The following is a 17,374-nucleotide window of genomic DNA, read 5'->3' on the forward strand; positions in this document are numbered from 1 at the left end:
TGTAAGTAGCATCTAAATATAGGCAAAAGGCTCTAGATATTACATTTATAATAAAAGGTCAAAGTAAACAGATAGGTTTAATTACACTTTTTCTTTGTTGGACAACATTAAACCCAATAGTGTTGGGGTTTTGTTTGTTTGTTTGTTTTTTAAACCTTACCTTTCATCTTGGAATCAATACTGTCTATTGGCTCCAAGGTAGAAGAGTGGTAAGGGCTAGGCAATGGGGGTCAAGTGACTTGCCCAAGGTCACACAGCTGGGAAGTGTCTGAGGCCAGATTTGAACCTAGAACCTCCCTTCTCTAGGCCTGGTTCTCAATCTACTGAGCTACCCAGCTGCCCCCAGTGTTGTTTTTTAATGAATTCTGTTTTAAAAATTGAGTAACTTCCAGTCATAGAAATTCACTTACAAAAAATGCCTCCACAAAACCCCTAATATTTCAATCTGCTGTCAACCAATTGATGAAAAAACACTTATTAAGCACCTACTATGTCCCAGACACTATGCTAAGCACTAGGGATACAAAAAGAGAAAAAGGTAGTCCCTGCCTTCAAGGAGTTTACAATCTAATTAACAATATGAAGACATTTTTCAAGTTAGGAAATTTTGAACCTGAAGAACAACCTAATTCATTTTTAGAATAAAATCTATCTTATTCATATGTTGATCTAACTAAGAGGTTAGTAGATCTCTTATATGGACTTCAACTAAAGAAAAAAATTAGTTAAGATGAAATATTATGTAACTAGAAAAGGAGGATAAAATTAAGCATCCTAGTGATAACTTCTTTTATCTTGGATAAAAGGTCTATAATTTTTCAAATTTAGATACTTCAAAAAGGGCTATTTTCCTGATAATTTCAAAGAATTGCTTCTTGGATGTATAAAACTCTTAAAAGACTGGCACTGTTGACATAGTCAAAAAAAATCCAGAAAGACTTATGTTTGAATTCTTTTGCCTCTTTCTAAAACACAAAGCAAGCTATGGAAGGCTTCTCTGAAATCCACCAAATGGTTTTTTAAGAACTTGTTCTCTAAAACATATGCCAATCTCTAAACACAAAAGAACTTTATACACTTCAAAGTCAAGACCAGGAAATTCTTAAAATTAATTTTAATTCTTAAAAAAATTCTACCAAGCAATTCTTTGTAGATTAGAGGGATTGTGCTGAAAACAAATAAAAAGGCAACATTCTTCAGAAGACTCAAACCTTCTCATTATATTTTTATACTGTTTATAAATATAAATTTTGGGCTTTGCTTGTTTTTTTTTAATTTTACAGGACTTTCATTTCCTAATATATCAGTCCCTCTTCCCTATCCAGCAATCATCTTTTAGAAAACAAATAAAAATAAATGGGGAAAAATAGAGCAATTCAAGAAAACCACATAGTTTATTAGGTGATGCTAACAATATATGCAATGTTCCACTTCCATAGTCCTTGATCTCTAATGAAAGAAGAGAGAAGTAATTACATTTTTCTTATTCTGAACTAAAAGTGATCCTTTCACAAATGTGTATGAAAACAGTCTCCATTTCACTTATATATATGTCTATGTATATAGACATATCTATAACTATATATAATTCCATATATTAATTTTGAAAATTTCCTGCTCATCTGAGCTTCCTTCTAACCTTCTGTGTTCTTTCTGGCTTTATCAAAAATGTTGCAAAGGTCCTCTGTTGGGGAAGAGTCATCACTACTGCAAATATTCCCCTGTGCTCTGAACCTCACTCACCACCTTAAAGAAAAAGAAAGCATGTCAAGCAAAACAAATCCACAGAACACTTGTGTGCAAAAATGCATGTCTCTGCCCTGTGGGTCCATCACCTCTTTTTCAGGAGCTACGGAACCTGCTTCGTCATAGATCATTTGAAGATGTGGCTAGTAATTTCTTTGGTCAGCATTCTTAAGGCTATCAGAATTTTTATTTGAGGAGACAAGTAGATGGTTCAGTGGATTGAGAACCAGGTCTAGAGAAAGGAAGTCCTGGGTTCAAATATGACCTCAAACACTGACCCTGGGCTTAATCCCACCTAATCTCCATTGCCTAGCCCTTACTGCTCTTCAGCTTTGGAACCAATACACAAGTATTGACCCTTAAAAAGGAAGGTAAGGGTTTTAATAATAATTGTACAAACAACAGAACTTTTACTTGAAATGCTGTTGTCACTGTAGAAATTATTTTCATCCTATTCACTTCTCTCAGCAATTTTCTATTTGCCAAGATTATCTGGAATAATCTCTTTTATTATTTCTTTTTCTAAGATTCTCTTACTTCTTATTTTTGCATTTCAATGTTCCTTAGTGTTAATCTTTCACAAACAAAACAAACAAACAAACAAACAAAAAATCCCTTAAAAGTCCTTTATTCCATTAAAGTGTTTTGGTTGGTTTTTTTTTCCTACTGAAGAACTATACCCAGTTTTTGGAGTGTAAATTTTTCATGGTTGTAAACCCATATCCTTTGTCTTTTGGCATATTGTATTCAAAGAACTTATTTCATTTAAAGTGGAAGTTTCCAAGTCTTATGTGAACCCAACTATGGTTCCTTAGTATCTGAAGTCTTTTTTTGGATACTTGTAGTACTTTTTCTTTGATATGGAAGTTCTGGTTTATTACTGTGAAATTCCCACGATTTTTACTTTTGAATCTTCTTTCAGAAGATTATCTATCAGTAGATTCTTTCTATCTTCACTTTGCCCTCTGGTTCTAAATCGAGGTAGGCAGTTTTCAGTTGTGATTTCTTGAGATACTGTGGTTCAAGCTCTAAATAAAATAAATAAAATTTCAAGGAGTTAAATAATTCTTAAGTGACTTTTCCTTATTTTTCCAGGTCAGTTGTTTTTAATAACAGATAGCTTTAATTTTCTTCTATTAAAAATAACAATAAACTAACTCTTACCTTTCATCTTAGAATCAATATTGATTCTAAGGCAGAACAGCAGTAAGGACTAGGCAATGGAGGATAAATGACTTGCTCAGGGTCACATGGCTAGGAAATATCTGAGGCAAGATTTGAATCAAGTCCTGCCATCTGCAGGCCTGGAGTTTTATCCACCAGGCCATCTAGCTGCCTCCTCTATTTTTTAATCTTTTAATGTTAAAATTTCTTGCTTTTACTCTTTTCAGTTTGGTATGATTTAATTAAGAAGTCTATTACTTGAATAAAGGTTTACTACTTTATATTCTAAGCTAATTTATTCTCCTTCCAATTCTTTCCTCCAAAGCTTTTATTTCATTTTTTTAATTTCTTATTTCATTTCTTCTGGGTGGCAGCTGGGTGACTTAGTGGATAGAATGTTGTCCCCTCCCCAGATCCTTGAGATTTAGAGTCTTGGATCTTCAGGGTCCTCTGGCATCCACTATAACAAGTCTCCCCAGTATCTTTACCAAAGAAACCCCCAAAAAGGATCACAAAGAGTCGGACATGACTGAAAATGACTGAACAACAATAAATGCCATCATAGGATCTTGGAGCCCTGGACCACCAGGTCTAGGGGTTACCATACCCATACTGGTAACTGGCACAGTTGCAGAATCAAACATCCTAGCCTGTAGATTCCCAACCTTGCCAGGGGCCTTCTGGGATAGCCCCTTTCATTTGCTTCCCCTGTAGTTTGCATGTTCCTTTGGTCATAGGAGAAGATTATGAGCTGATTACTACCATTCTGGCACTGATGATAGCCTCCTTTTCCATTGCCTCAGAGGTTGGGGTTCTGTCTTTTTTTTTAATAATTCTGGGAAGGAAGAGGTCATTTAGCAGAATTTCTCTTTTGACTTTCTGGTTCATTATTCAGCCTGGTAAGGTTTTTAGGTATGTACTGGAGTTGGTGTGAGAAAGTGAACTTCCTCCCTCCACTCAGGTATCCATCTTGACCAGATGATCAGACCCATTCTCTTCATCATACCTGGCTAGACTATAATTCTATAGAACTGAGTTCAGCAATATGGAAACGAAATCTAAACACGTTATTTAAAAAACTAAATAAAACTCGCAATCACATGATCAATGAATCCCTAATGACTCTCTCATACACAGATTATTTTTCTATTTTTAAATCAAACCAAAACTTTCTACTGGTTTGTTTTACTTTGGCTCATTTTTAATCCCCTTGTGTCATCTACAATGAAAATAACGCTATAGTGAGTGAAGACAGTTTTAGAGAAGCCATCATGTACGAGGCATTCCATCTCTGCATTAGGAGATAGTGCCAGAATTGAGCAGACCAGAGACCTAAAATGACAGTTGAATTCAGTAACAGCACCAACCAGAAGCAACCAGAAAAGTACTGCGGATTCTTTGAAATGAATGCCTTTGCAGAAGCTATTCAAGCTCCTTCTCCCTCTAGGCTGATTCCTGAAATGTGGTTGAAAAGTACCTGACAAGCTCAGCCAGAGGGAACAGATTGGAATTTGTTACTTGAAGTAAAATAACCAAGGACTCAGGTAGCTGCCTGTTCCTCACCAGGTATGATTCTGGGGGCAGGGACTGTTAAGAGTTCCCTGGGATTCAAACTGATGACATGGTACTCTTGTTAATCATTGCATGGCTCCCATCATGCCCATCTTTCTTTCTCCACTAACATCTCCCCTTTAGCCAAACAACACTTAAAGAGTCCAGGGATCTGAAGAGAAGATTCTGGATCCCAGAATGTCTATAATTGAGTGGCTCAGCAACAAGACTGAATCATATTAGAAGTTCCACAAAGTCTGTTCCACAAGCCTGGTTCTGAGCTAACAAACACAACCTGTTTAGACTCAACTTCTGACTGTTCTCAATTTATTGCATTTGAGATTTTTCCAGGGAGATACTTGATTGTTAGTTTGGCTACATTTGTATTTGTGTTAGGAGTAGAGGAATTAGTGATATTAAATGAAGGTACTCCACTCGTGAAGACTTTCTCCTGTCTTCTGAAGTCTTCAACTTCACTTCCTCCAATCTCTTTCAAAAGAAAATCTTCTACACTGAGAAGGCTGAGGACATCTGTTATGAACTCTCTCAAGTCCTGCTTCCTCCAAACTAAAAATACTCCTGTGTTAAATACTTGCTCACCTTCTCTTCTTTATCTCCATTAGAAAAAAAGAGCCTTCTCCTATGCCTCTGAACTTAATCATTTTAGACTCTGGTATCAGTCATTGTCCTAGGTGCTCCTGCTCCTCCTCACTCCCACCCAGTCAGCCCAATGGGGCTTTCCCCTTTGTCTAGCAAACAACTTCATGTTTTCTCTATCTTACTACAAATGAATACACAGGAAAATATTGCTTGGTTCTCCTATCCCCTTAACATGGCTGCATATTTCTTCTCTCACTGACAGACTTTCAGAAAGAGTCATCTGTACTTGGTCAAGTTATATCAAATCACCAAGCATTCATCAAACACCTACTATGTGCCAGGGACTGTACTAAATGCTGGGGATTCAAAGAAAGACAAGACAAAAACAAAACAAAATCACCCTCTTATGTCAAAGCCCTCATAGTTTAAGGGGGGAACACAACATGTAAGTAACAATGTCTGAGCAAAATATATACAGGATAAATTGGAGATAATCAAAAAGGGAAGGGTGGTCAAATGTCAGAAGCTGCAGAGAAGTGGGGATGGAAGAGGACTGTGAAAAGGTCATTAGATTTGGCAGTCAAGAGATCATTGGTAACTTTGGAGCAGGCAGTTTTAGTAAAATGATGTGTTTAGAAGTAGAAAAGGAGATTGCCTTACCAAGGAGTTTGTCATGAAAACAGAGGAGAGCTATAGATATAGAAATAACAATATGGAGAGTTTAGAAGGGTGGATGAAGTAAGTTTTTTGAGGATGGAAGAGATATGGGCATTTTGTAAGTAATAGGGAAGCACCCAATATACACAGAGAAGTGGAAGAGAAGAGATGATAGAGGGGGGCAATCTATTGGAGAAGGATGGAATGGGCAGAAAGGATTGCCTTGGCAAGAAGGGTCACCACTTCATGAGAGGCAGAGGAGAAGGAGGGGATAGTAGCAGAAGGCATCAGTGGTGGGAGATGAGCAGGAGAGGATCAAGAGATAACTCAATGATCTCAGTTTGTTTGGTTTTTTTTTCCCCTGAAATATGAAGTGATGTTCACAGTTAAGGGGTGGGAAGGAGAAAGGAAGCCATGAGATGTTTGAAAAGAGAAGAAAAGGTTTGTAAAAGTCACTGTTTTTAGTGAGATAATGAATTAATTATGGATGTATAAAAAAGATTGCCTTCCTGTAATGAGACAATGTCTGTTTTCTTTCTGGGGACATAAAATGAAATGTGATAGTGCAGTATAATGGGTAGCAAACCAGGCTGGAAATCAAGAAGACCTGGCTGAGCTCAAGACCTGCCTCTGGTTGTTGTTGTTTGTTCAATTGTATCTGACTCTTTGAGATCCTGTGGACTTGGGGTTTTGTTAGCAAAGATACTAGAATGGTTTGCCTATTTCTTTTTTCCAGCTCATTTTACAGATGAGGAAACTCAGGCAACTCTGAATTCTGAAAGATGCCATTCTAACTCCAGGCCCAGCACGTTATCTGCTGAGCCATAAACATACATGCAAACATACATATAGGCATGCATACATATTTGTGGGTAAGGGTATACATATATGTGGAAAGAGAAAGAGAGAGAGAGAGAGACAGAGAGAATATCCATATATTACAGGCATTCATGCCCAAAGCTGGCCTCAGAACCCAGAAAACTTGGGTTCACATTTCACCTTTAATACATACTAATTGTATAACTCTGAGAAAGTCACTTAAAGCCACCCCGGATTATTATTTCATTATGTTCTCTCTCACCATCTAGACAATAAAGATTCTAAATTGCAGAGAAGTTACAGCAGACCGATGTTAATAGAGGGAGTTTCTTCACTAAATAGTTAATTGAAGCTAGGTAGCAAAGGGGAGTGTTTGATTGAGTTAGAGTTTGGAAGACTTGAGTTGAAATCCAGCCTCAGAAATTTACTAACAGGTTGACTCTGGACAAGTCACTTTACATTCCTAAGCCTCAGTTTCCTTATCTGTAAAATTGGGGATTGTACTCAATGGCATCTAAAATATGGCCCTTGATGGATTAGATCTATGATACTCTGAGTTCTCTATATAAATAAAATCACAAGGGGGATTAGTCACAATTGTCACCTTATATATATATATATCTATGCTTATTAATCTACTCATGAAGGTCAGACTGCATGCCTTGTTCATCTCTGTATCAATGTATAGCCTCACAAAGAAAAGCACTTATCAGTGTCTGCTGAATTCAGTATAGATCACAGGTGAACTCAGAAAGGTATCTAAAATCAAGATTCTGACCTATTGTTGCTCTTAAGAGACAACATTAGCAAGTCAACAATCTGGTTCTTAATAATGATGTTATTTTAATGTAACATAAGGCTGAATCTATACAGTGATGGCTGAAATGTCCTGATTCAAGGAGAAAGAATTAATGAAAAGCATGTGCCAGGTTCCCCCAAACCCCGTGATTCTGTCATTTACTATATGTAATATAAACAAAGCCATGTTCTCCTCAAATAATTTGATGTAAAACTGAGTCAAGATAAATTGGTTGTCACTTTTGGCAGGTAGGAAAAGCAGAGAGATGGAGGGAAGGAGGTGCTGCTGAATATTCCCCATCTTTCTCATGATCCTGGACCTCTAGACTAGAAGTTCTCCTTCTGTTTGGACCATCATCCCTTAACTCCTTGTCTGACTTTGATTATAGACACTCAGAAATGAACATTATTCTTAAAAATGGAGGGCAGATAGGTACTACAATGGATGGAGCACCAGGTCTGGAGTCAAGAGGACCTGAGTTCAAATCCAGCCTCTGACACTTAACTAGCTGTGTGACCATAGGCAAGTTGTTTAACCCTCAATGCCTCAGTTTCCTCATCCATAAAATGATTTGGATAAGGAAATGGCAAACCAATCCAGTATCTTTGTCAACAAAACCCCACATAGGGTCATGAGGAATCATATGTAACTGAACAACAACAAAACCCTAGAATAAAGCAAAAAAAAAAATGATGTGATTTCTATATACTTTTCATCACCAAGAAATCTAATCTGATTACCAGCAGTGGACCATTATATAATTGACACAAACATCTACATCAGAGGTTCTTAATTTGGGGAGGGGAATCAAGGACTCCTTCAGCAATCTAGCAAAACCAGTAAACCTCTTCTCATAATATATGTCTATTTTTTAAACTCTTACCTTTTGGCTTAGAATCAATATTGTTTATTGATTCTGAGGCATAAGAGTGGTAAGGGCTAAGCAAAGAGGGTTAAGTGACTTGCCTAAGATCACACAGCTAAGAAGTGTCTGAGGCCAGATGTGAAACCAGAACTCCCTGTTTCCAAGCCTGGATCTCAATCCATTAAGACACCTATTTGTCTCCATAATATTTTTAAATATATAATATCACAAAAGAAAGTAATTCCCCTGAAATAGTTATTAAGCCACTTTTTTAAACCAAGATCATGAATCATAGATTAAGAACACCTCAGAATTTGAGATCAGTATAGAAACCCAATCACTGAAGACTTGAAATTAGAATTTCAGACTCAGACAGGTGCTGGGTAAGTTCTCAAACCATCTGTTCACTTTGCTTACAAAACTAGGTGCTAAAGTACCTTTGCATAATTTCCTCCTAGGGGGAAAAAAAAACACAAGTAGAACTTCAGTTGCATACACATTGCTTGTTTCTGTATTTCTGAAAAAGGTAATGGGGTTGGGTGGGAGGAGGTGAATATGATTTTGTTATTAGATAAGAGTTCCTAGGAGTTGATGGTCAAATCTGAGCTCCCTCACAATTTAGCATCCTCAGAGTCCAGATTTGGAGTGAGAGGGGAAGGTACCTTGGAGAAAAATTATCAGGTCCAATCTCTTCATTTTTTAAGATAAATAAAAACTGAGTCTCAGGGGAAGTGATTTGCCCAAGAACACAAAAATAGCAAGGGGCAAAACTAGCATTTGAACCCAAATCTTCAGACTCCCAGTCTGACACTTTTCCCATCCCGCTGCAGTTCTTTCAACTTACTGAGTTGTCTGGGTTACTGAAGCATTAAGTGATTTGTCCTGGGTTGCATATCTATTATACACCAGAGGAGGGTCTTTAATTCAGATCTATCAACTCCAAATTGGCTTGCTATCCACCCACTACACCACACCGCCTCTTTGTCTCCCCCACCCCACGCTAATTATGTTTTACAAATCTGCCAATTTTCTCCCACTGATAACAATATTTTAAGAAAGCATGACTATTTCTTCTATAGCCACCAGTCTCTGCAACCTACTTTATTGAAAACATTCTTTATTGATTGAACAGCGTTCTAACCAACAGCAAAGAGAACTTTAAGAGATATGCCACTCACAGAAGAACTCACCACAGCTTTATCATATGTATGCAGTTTTAAAGCCAAGAAACTAGTTTACTTTTTGAGGCAAAAAGCACTCCATAAATCTTGTCCTCCAGCTCTGCTTACATCAGCCTCAGGCTATCACAAAAGAGAGAATTCTGCCTCCTAAAAAATCCCCTGGAGGACCCATTACAGCTGAGAGATGGAACCGTTTCCTTTGCTATCCCAGCTAAAATCTAACTGTAAAGCCCAGCACCATCAGCCAAAGAAGCTTTACTCTACTCTCCGCCACTGGTCTCCTCTCCTCTCCTTTCTTCCCCTCCTTCCTTTTCCTTTCTGTTATTTCACACAGAGCAGAAGCCCAGCCTTTTTCCAGAAGGCACTCATAGTTCACAGGGAGGAAAGGGGTCCCAAGGCCCTCACTAGGGCTCAAACATAAAAATTAACGGGGCTGGAGGGGGGGAGCAAACTTTGTCCCAGTTCACGATGTCCTCCTCTGCCCAAGTTGAATTTCCTCCCCCAGGGAAAGGAAGCCGCCAGGAGAGGTAGAAAGGAAAAGCTCTGGCGAGTGCCTAGGAGGTAGTGGAGACAGTTGAGCTGTCAGAGGCAACCCAATGACAGCTACAGAGGAAGAAAGGCTAGCTGGGGACTCTGCATGCCAAGGACCTTAAAACTAAGGTTTCTGAGGATTCTGATCCTCCCTAGAAGGCTGTGATGGGAGACCCGCTTCAGAGTCTTCCTCTTCACTCCTGCTCAGGTGCATCTCGTTCCGCTCTCTTTGCTCTTCTGCTTGCTTCCATGTGCTTTTCCAGGGATGGGGAGAGGAGAAGCTGAACAGAGCGACCCAGGGAGAAGCCCTGGGTAGCAGTGAGGTCTCCTCCGTTGCCTACCCTGGTTTTTTGTTTTTGTTTTTGTTTTTGGGTTTTTTAATGCAAAAGAAAAATGGAAGCCGGGACCAATGCGAAGTCTTGGGTCACGGATGCTAGAAACGGAGAAGAGGGGGGAAAGATTGGAGAAGATGCAAAAGGGAAGCTGACTGGGGAGAAGCAGGGAACTGGAAAGAAAGAGAGAGAAGAGAGAAGCTGAGGGGAGGAGAGGTCCACAGCAGAACCTCTCACAAAGAAAAGCTGAAGCTAGCAGCCAGCTCAAGCTCACTACCTGTGCTGCAGCTCCCAGCGGCGCCGCAGGCAAGGGATTATCCAGCAGGTCCATCTGGATCTCCTGCGCCACCGTTGCTGCCGCCACCGCCGGGATGGGAGGCGACTTAGACATGTCGCTTTGGACCATTGGAGTAAAGTCAGAGAAAAGAAAGGCAGGCGGCCGGCCAAGGTCCTCCTTCTAAGCCCGGCGGTCCGACTCGGGGCTCCACGGTCCGCTGGGGGCCCGCGGTCCGGCTCGAGGCTCTTCTGTGCGCTCCCCTCGGTGTTCCGCTGGCCGGGTCAGGGCTCCGCAGTTCGGCTCAGGGCCCCGCTGCACTCTCTGCACTGTGAAGCCGCGGGTCGGACTCCGGGCTCCGCGGTCCGGCTCTGGGTTCCGCTGCGCGCTCCGCTCCTGCGCTCGCTGCGCTGCCTAGCAGCGCCCCCAGCGCTCTGCCCAGCGAGCGCTCCCCGCTTCGCGGCTTTCAGGGCGCGGGACTCGGCCGTGCCATTTTGAAAAGCTAAAGATCGAAAGGACTGGAGGGAGGCGGGGGCGGCCGGGAGCCGCGAGGAAGCTGGGAGAGGGGCCCCTTCCTCTTCTCAGCAGCAGCCTTGGCGACTGCTTTGCCTCGCTTCCCTGGCCTGCCCCGGAGACCCAAAGTGAGGGCGCTCAGAGCCGCTGCTGAGCCTGGCAACGGCAGCAGCAGCAGCAGCAACAACAGCCGCCGCCGCCTGGCAGGACCAAGCCAAGAGGGAGGGAGGAAAAGGGGAGAGAGAGCGCGCGGGAGCGAGCGGCCGGGAGGGGGAGGCGCGGCCGAAACAGAGGGGAATCATACTCAGAAAAGTTCCTCCGGAGTAGGCGACCGCCCCGAGAGCTCCAACCCTGCCCGGCCCCTTCTTCTCGCCACTAACCACTCTGTTACGAAGCTGCCCCTGGCTACGAAAGCCGGGTACATATGCCAGGGGCTGGGGAGGTCTTCTAGAGCAGCTGTGACGCCCCTTGCTCACCGCCTCCGACCCTATGGGCCTCGGAATAAAAAATGGGTTGCCAAAGAAAGGAGGATTCCGGTAGCGAGCTGAAACTATAAACTGAAGATGGAAAACAGAAATGGGAGGCAGGCAGATCTGAAGTCGAATCCCACCTCTCTCCCTAGTTGTGTGACGTTGGGCAAGTCATTTAACCTCCTTGGACCTCAGTTTCCTCAAGTATAAAATGAGGGAGTCTGGACTCCATGACGTCTAAAGTCCCTTCCAGCTGTAAATGAACGATACTATGAATAAACACAACGCCCTTTGGGATACCCTCCTAACAAGTGTCACCTAACTAGGAATCCTTTTTACTAGTTCTAGTCTTGAATCGTTTTAGAAAGGAAGCCTGAAGTGAGGTATCAGTCAAGAAAGTAAATAAACACTAACAGTTGGTTGGACTTCTGAACCAGAACCCATCCCACTACTTCTCAAATTACACCCACATTTTTTGTTGTTGTTTTATTGTATTCAAGTTCCTATTAAACTTAAAAGTTACACTTTAAGCTTTGCTGTTCCAAAGACTAAAAGACCTTTCCCTAAGCCACCAGTAAGTACCATGTAGCCCTGGCAAAGATCAATCAGGATCTTTCATCATTTTGTAGGAGAACCTTTATATATTTTCAACCTTTAAAAGCTCACTTAAGGGAACGTGAAAGCCTAGCTTTTGGCCATGGATAAGCAGTCATGGCAAGAGTCAAGGTTGCTTCATTTAGAAAATTCCTTTCAGAAATTCCTAGCATATCACTTAGAGCATTGTGTGCACCACAGGTCAAATCCCATGAAAACAAATACCATTACAATGCAAGGCTCTGGATCACAAGATTTCTGAGCTCCATGACCATTTTGGAGGGGAGGGAAGAAAAGAGTCTGGGGTTTGTGAGTTCCTCTGGTTAAGGAAGGCACATCTTGGGGTTGTCGAGTCACTAGAGCTTAAAGAACTTACTAGCTGACATGGCAGAGTTAGGACTGGATTCCAGGTCTTCCTGACGTAGGTTAAGGCTCTAACCATCAGGCAATGTAACAGCTATCATTGTCATATTAAAGAATAATTTAGATCGTAATTTGGAATGTAGAGTAATAAATGTCACCATCTTAAACTATCCCAATAGCTTCATATTTGATCTTGCCCCCACCCTCTCAAATTCCTCCTTGAGTATCTGCCAATTTGTATTACTAAAACCTAGGTCATTGCCTTGCTCAAGAAACTTCCAGGGCTCCCTCTTGCCTCATGGTTGAAATCTAAACTCTAGTTTGGTATATTAAACATTGACAATTTCTTTCTAGTCCCTCTTTCCAGAAATGATTTCATATTACTCTCTGTCATACATTCTTTGCACCAGCCAAACTGACCTATGTGTTGTCTTTCTTACCTAATATTCCCATGTCTTGCCTCTATGTCTTTGCTCACGTAGGCTGTTCCCTATGCCTGACATATACTCCTTTTTCACTGCAGCTTCTTGAAATCCCAAGCTACCTCCAAGGCTCTACTCAAGTGATGTCTCACAGAGGAGGCCTTGTCTGACTTCCTCTCCCCCACATTAATTTTTATTATTTTGTGTCTATTTTGTTTTTACTTATATATTTGTCATATCTATGACTTCTATAGAATGTAAATTTCTGGACGACAAGGGATGTTTTAGGATAGGGAGTTGTTATTAGGATATACAGCTTATATTTCCAAATCCTTCTGTCCTCAATAATCTTACTTCATAGACCCATTGTGATAAGAATTAAGATTAGTCAGGCCCATCGATGGAGTGCTTTAACTGATGAACTTCTGGTTCAAGCTAATATACACTCTCTCTTCACTTCCATCTTAGAATTTCTAACCTTTTTTTTAACCCTTATCTTCCATCTTAAAATCAATAGCATGTATTGTTTTCAAGGTAGAAGACTAGTAAGGGGTAGAAAAATGGGGGTTAATTAACTTGCCCAGGGTCATACAGGTAAGAAGTGTCAGAAGCCAAATTTGAACCCAGGATCTCCCATCTTTAGGCCTAACTCTCAATCCACTGAGTCACCCAGCTGCCCCCCGAATTTCTCAATTCTTTCAAAACACAACTGAAGCCTAGCTATCGATATGAAGCCAGATCTTCCCAGATTCCTTTTGTTTTTGAGTCAGTTTCAGCTATATTTGAATTTCCCTTTCCCCATTTAGGATAACCTTGGCAAAGGTACTAGGGGGCTTTTGCCATTTCCTTCTCCAGCTCATTTTACAGATGAGGAAACTGAGGCCAAAAGGCTGAAATGACTTTTCTAGGGTCACATATCTAGTAAATGTCTGAAGCCAGATTTGAACTCAGCAAGATGAGTCCTCTTGATTCCAAGACCAGTGTTTCATGCACTATGGTGCCACCTAGCTGCAGATTCCTACCCTTCCCAGGTTCCTATATTTTGCATTTACTTGTAAGTGTACATGTTATCTACCTCAATCAAATGGGTAAGCTCTTGGATGTCAGGAATTGTTTCATTTACCTGGCAACTAGTAAACTCTTAATATATTAATGATTAATAATAATGATTGTTAACATCTACATAGTCCTTTCAGGTTTATAAAGCATTTTGCATATATATTTCATATGATCTTCAAAACATCTCTGGGAAATTGGTGCCATTACTATCCTCATTTTACAGATGAGGAGTCTGAGGCTGAGCGAGATCAAAAGACTTTCCCTTGGTCACAAAGCTAAGAGAAGAAATTAAAATTCAGATTTTTCTGATTTTGGTGTGGGGTTGATTTGTTTAATTGACGCGACCCTTTCCCTCATGGAACTGGCCATGGAGAGAACACTGGTATTTCATTGCAGGATGAGTCTTCCAGTGTTGTAAAACAAAGTTTTATTTAAGACTGAGAGGAAAAAGTCCATTACCTACAAGAATCTTATCTTAAGTCTTAATGGTATTACATTCTGAAATATACAATTTGGGGTATTTAACAAACCAATTTTTCGCATAACTTTTATAAAAAGGTTCATCAACCACAATGTCCACGAGATGATATTGTTTCTTATTTTTCTTGCCTTTCAGCCTAGCTTTTTGTTGTTCATTCATTTTCAGTTGTAGACACCTGATGCTTCATGACCTTGTTCAGGATTTTCTTGGCAAAAATACTGGAGTGGTTTGCTGTCTCCATTTCATTTTACAGATGAGGAAACTGAGATTAATAGGGTTAAGTGACTTGCCCAGGATCACACAGCTAGTAAATATCTGAGGCTAAATTTGAACTCTGGAAGATGTCTTACTGCCTCCAGGTCTAGCATTCTATCTACAGTATTACCTAGCTGCTCTTATCAGCCTAGCTTAGGACTGCTATTATTTGACATTTCAAGGATTTGATTTTGGGATGTGTGGTCCTGCCATTAACATCACAACCCCTCCATGCTTCCACAAGTTTCTGTGGCTGAAAATTTCATTACTCTAAGGTTGACTATTTTTGGGGGGGAGGGGGAAGTAATTTTCATTAAAAAATTTTATTTTATTTATCTTTACATGCCCACTCACTTTTTAATTAATTAATTTAGAATATTTTTCCATGGTTATTTTTCCATGTTCTTTCCCTCTCCTCCCCCCCCCTTCCTGGAGCTGAAAAACTTGCCCCTAGAATGGTGTCTGTAGGACCCCTAGAGGTACAACATTCCTTTCTTTTGATGCCTGACTCCCTTTTAAATTTGCTGGGGAGAGACCTTCTATGCAAACTCAGAGCCACAATAACTTGTTCACCAGATGGTTCTTTATCATTGGAAGTACCAGAGGAATCTTTAAATTTACTCCCTGTACTTCTCTCGGAAAACCAGGAGGCAAAAGAGCCTTCCACTTTTGAAATACCTAAGGATATACCGGAGTCTCTTTGGGCCACATCTTCTTCCGAAGTAGGCTTACTTAAATCTGCTGTTCCTGTGCAGATAAAAACTAAATCTAGCCCACCTCCTTCCATCCCTCAGTATCCCCTCTCAAAGGAGGCAATTGAGGGTATTACACGAGTTATTAATTCATTAATAGAACAGGGAATAATAATCCCTTGCAAATCTGAATACAACACGCCCATCCTGCCAGTTAAAAAACCAAAAAGAGGGCCCGATGGCAAGCACCTCTATAGATTCGTACAGGATCTAAGGGCAGTGAATAATCACGTTATAAAGAGACACTCCGTAGTTTCTAACATAAATACTATTATTTCCTCTATTCCTAGCACAGCTACATACTTTACAGTAGTAGACTTGTGTTCAGCTTTCTTTTCCATACCTATACATGAGAACTCCAGGCATATTTTTGCTTTTACCTGGAAGGGCTCACAATATTCATGGAGGCGGCTGCCACAGGGTTATGTGGAAAGTATGAGTTTATTTGAGAAAATTTTGAGCCAAGACACAGACAATATAACATTTAAAAATAGCAAATTAATCAAATATGTAGATGATCTACTCTTGGCTTCAACAGACGCAGAAACATGTCAAGAAGATAGAAAACACCTTCTTTTGGAATTGTACAAAAGAGGACATAAAATCTCGAAGGATAAAGTTCAGTGGTGTCTCCCTAAAGTAGAATATTTGGGATTCATCCTGACTGTGGGTGCTCGTTATATTTCTCCAAAACGAATTGAGAATATTCAAAATTTAAGCGCTCCTACTACTAAGAAACAGTTGAGAGCAATTTTAGGAGCAACAGGGTTTTGCAGACAATGGATTCCTTGCTATGGGGAAATTACTAAGCCCCTTATAGCATTAACAAAGGATTCAGTTCCTGAACCCCTCAAATTAGAGCCTGAACACTTGTCAGCTCTATCAGATCTAAAAAAGGCTATCATGTCTGCCCCTGCTCTAGGCATCCCAGATTACAACAAGCCATTTACTTTGTATGTGCATGAGCGAAGAGGAGCAGCTTCTGGTGTGTTAACTCAGACTTTGGGACCTTCTCAGCACCCAATTGCTTATTATTCTGCTAAATTGGACCCAGTAGCAGCAGGAGCACCACCATGTCTTAGAGGAGTAGCTGCTACAGCCTTACTAGTAAAAAAAACTGTTGATTTAGTATTGTGATGTCCATTAACAATAATGTGCCCACATGAGATAGAAGCATTATTGATAAAACATAGAACACAGGCATTCTCAGATCAGAGAATTACAAGGTATGAAATAACCTTATTAAATAGTGAAAACATTACTTTAAAATGTAGTTCTACTCTTAACCCTGCCACCTTGCTTCCAGATTTACCTACTTCAGGAGAACCATTACATAACTGTGAAACATTAGTGTCCATGGCAGAAAAGCCTCGAGATAATCTCTTGGACACTCCCTTAGACAATGCAGATCTGATTTTATTTACTGATGGTTCCTCTTTTATGAGGGATGGCATACGTTACACTGGAGCTGCTGTAGTCTCAGAATTTGCCACTGAATGGTCAGCTTCACTACCTTCTAACATTAGCACTCAAGGAGCAGAACTCATAGCTCTGAAGCAAGTTTGTATAATTGCCAAGGATAAAAAGGCAACAATTTATAAGGATTTTAGATATGCTTTTGGCATTTGTCACTCAGTCAGAATGTTATGGCTCCAGAGAGGATTCTTAACCTCAGCTGGAAAATCTATAGCTAATGCAAAAATTATTAATGAAGTTCTTTCTGCTCTCAAACTGCCTAAAGCCGTAGCTGTAGTTCATTGCTCTGCCCATGCAGGTGGCTCTGACCCTGTCTCTAGAGGAAATGATCGAGCAGATGCCGCTGCAAATCTAGCAGCCATAGAAGGGCCTGAATTAATTTTAACATTAACAACTACTAATGACTTAAATTTACCACTTTCCTATAATGAAAAGGAAGTGGAAAAATGGAAACAAAAATTTAAAGCAAA

The 17,374-nt window shown here is 40.4% G+C and overlaps 1 protein-coding gene across 5 annotated transcripts in view; it reads right to left on the minus strand.

Annotated features, from left to right (window-relative positions):
* The window catches only part of CACNB2 (calcium voltage-gated channel auxiliary subunit beta 2), a 413,180-nt gene extending 401,545 nt beyond the window's left edge, over nt 1-11,635 (minus strand). The window contains exon 1 of one of the 5 annotated variants that reach the window (XM_003342091.4): nt 10,523-11,635. In XM_003342091.4, coding sequence (XP_003342139.1) covers nt 10,523-10,651 — 129 coding nt within the window. In that variant the 5' untranslated portion in view covers nt 10,652-11,635. Of the gene's footprint in view, nt 1-1,639; nt 1,780-10,522 lie in introns of those variants that run through there. The other 4 variants (XM_001368128.4, XM_001368089.4, XM_056800139.1 and 1 more) reach the window with 4 other exon arrangements.
* Nucleotides 11,636-17,374: the final 5,739 nt, after the last annotated feature.

Source organism: Monodelphis domestica, chromosome 5, assembly GCF_027887165.1.
Source record: "Monodelphis domestica isolate mMonDom1 chromosome 5, mMonDom1.pri, whole genome shotgun sequence".
Classification (NCBI taxonomy): Eukaryota; Metazoa; Chordata; class Mammalia; order Didelphimorphia; family Didelphidae; genus Monodelphis; species Monodelphis domestica.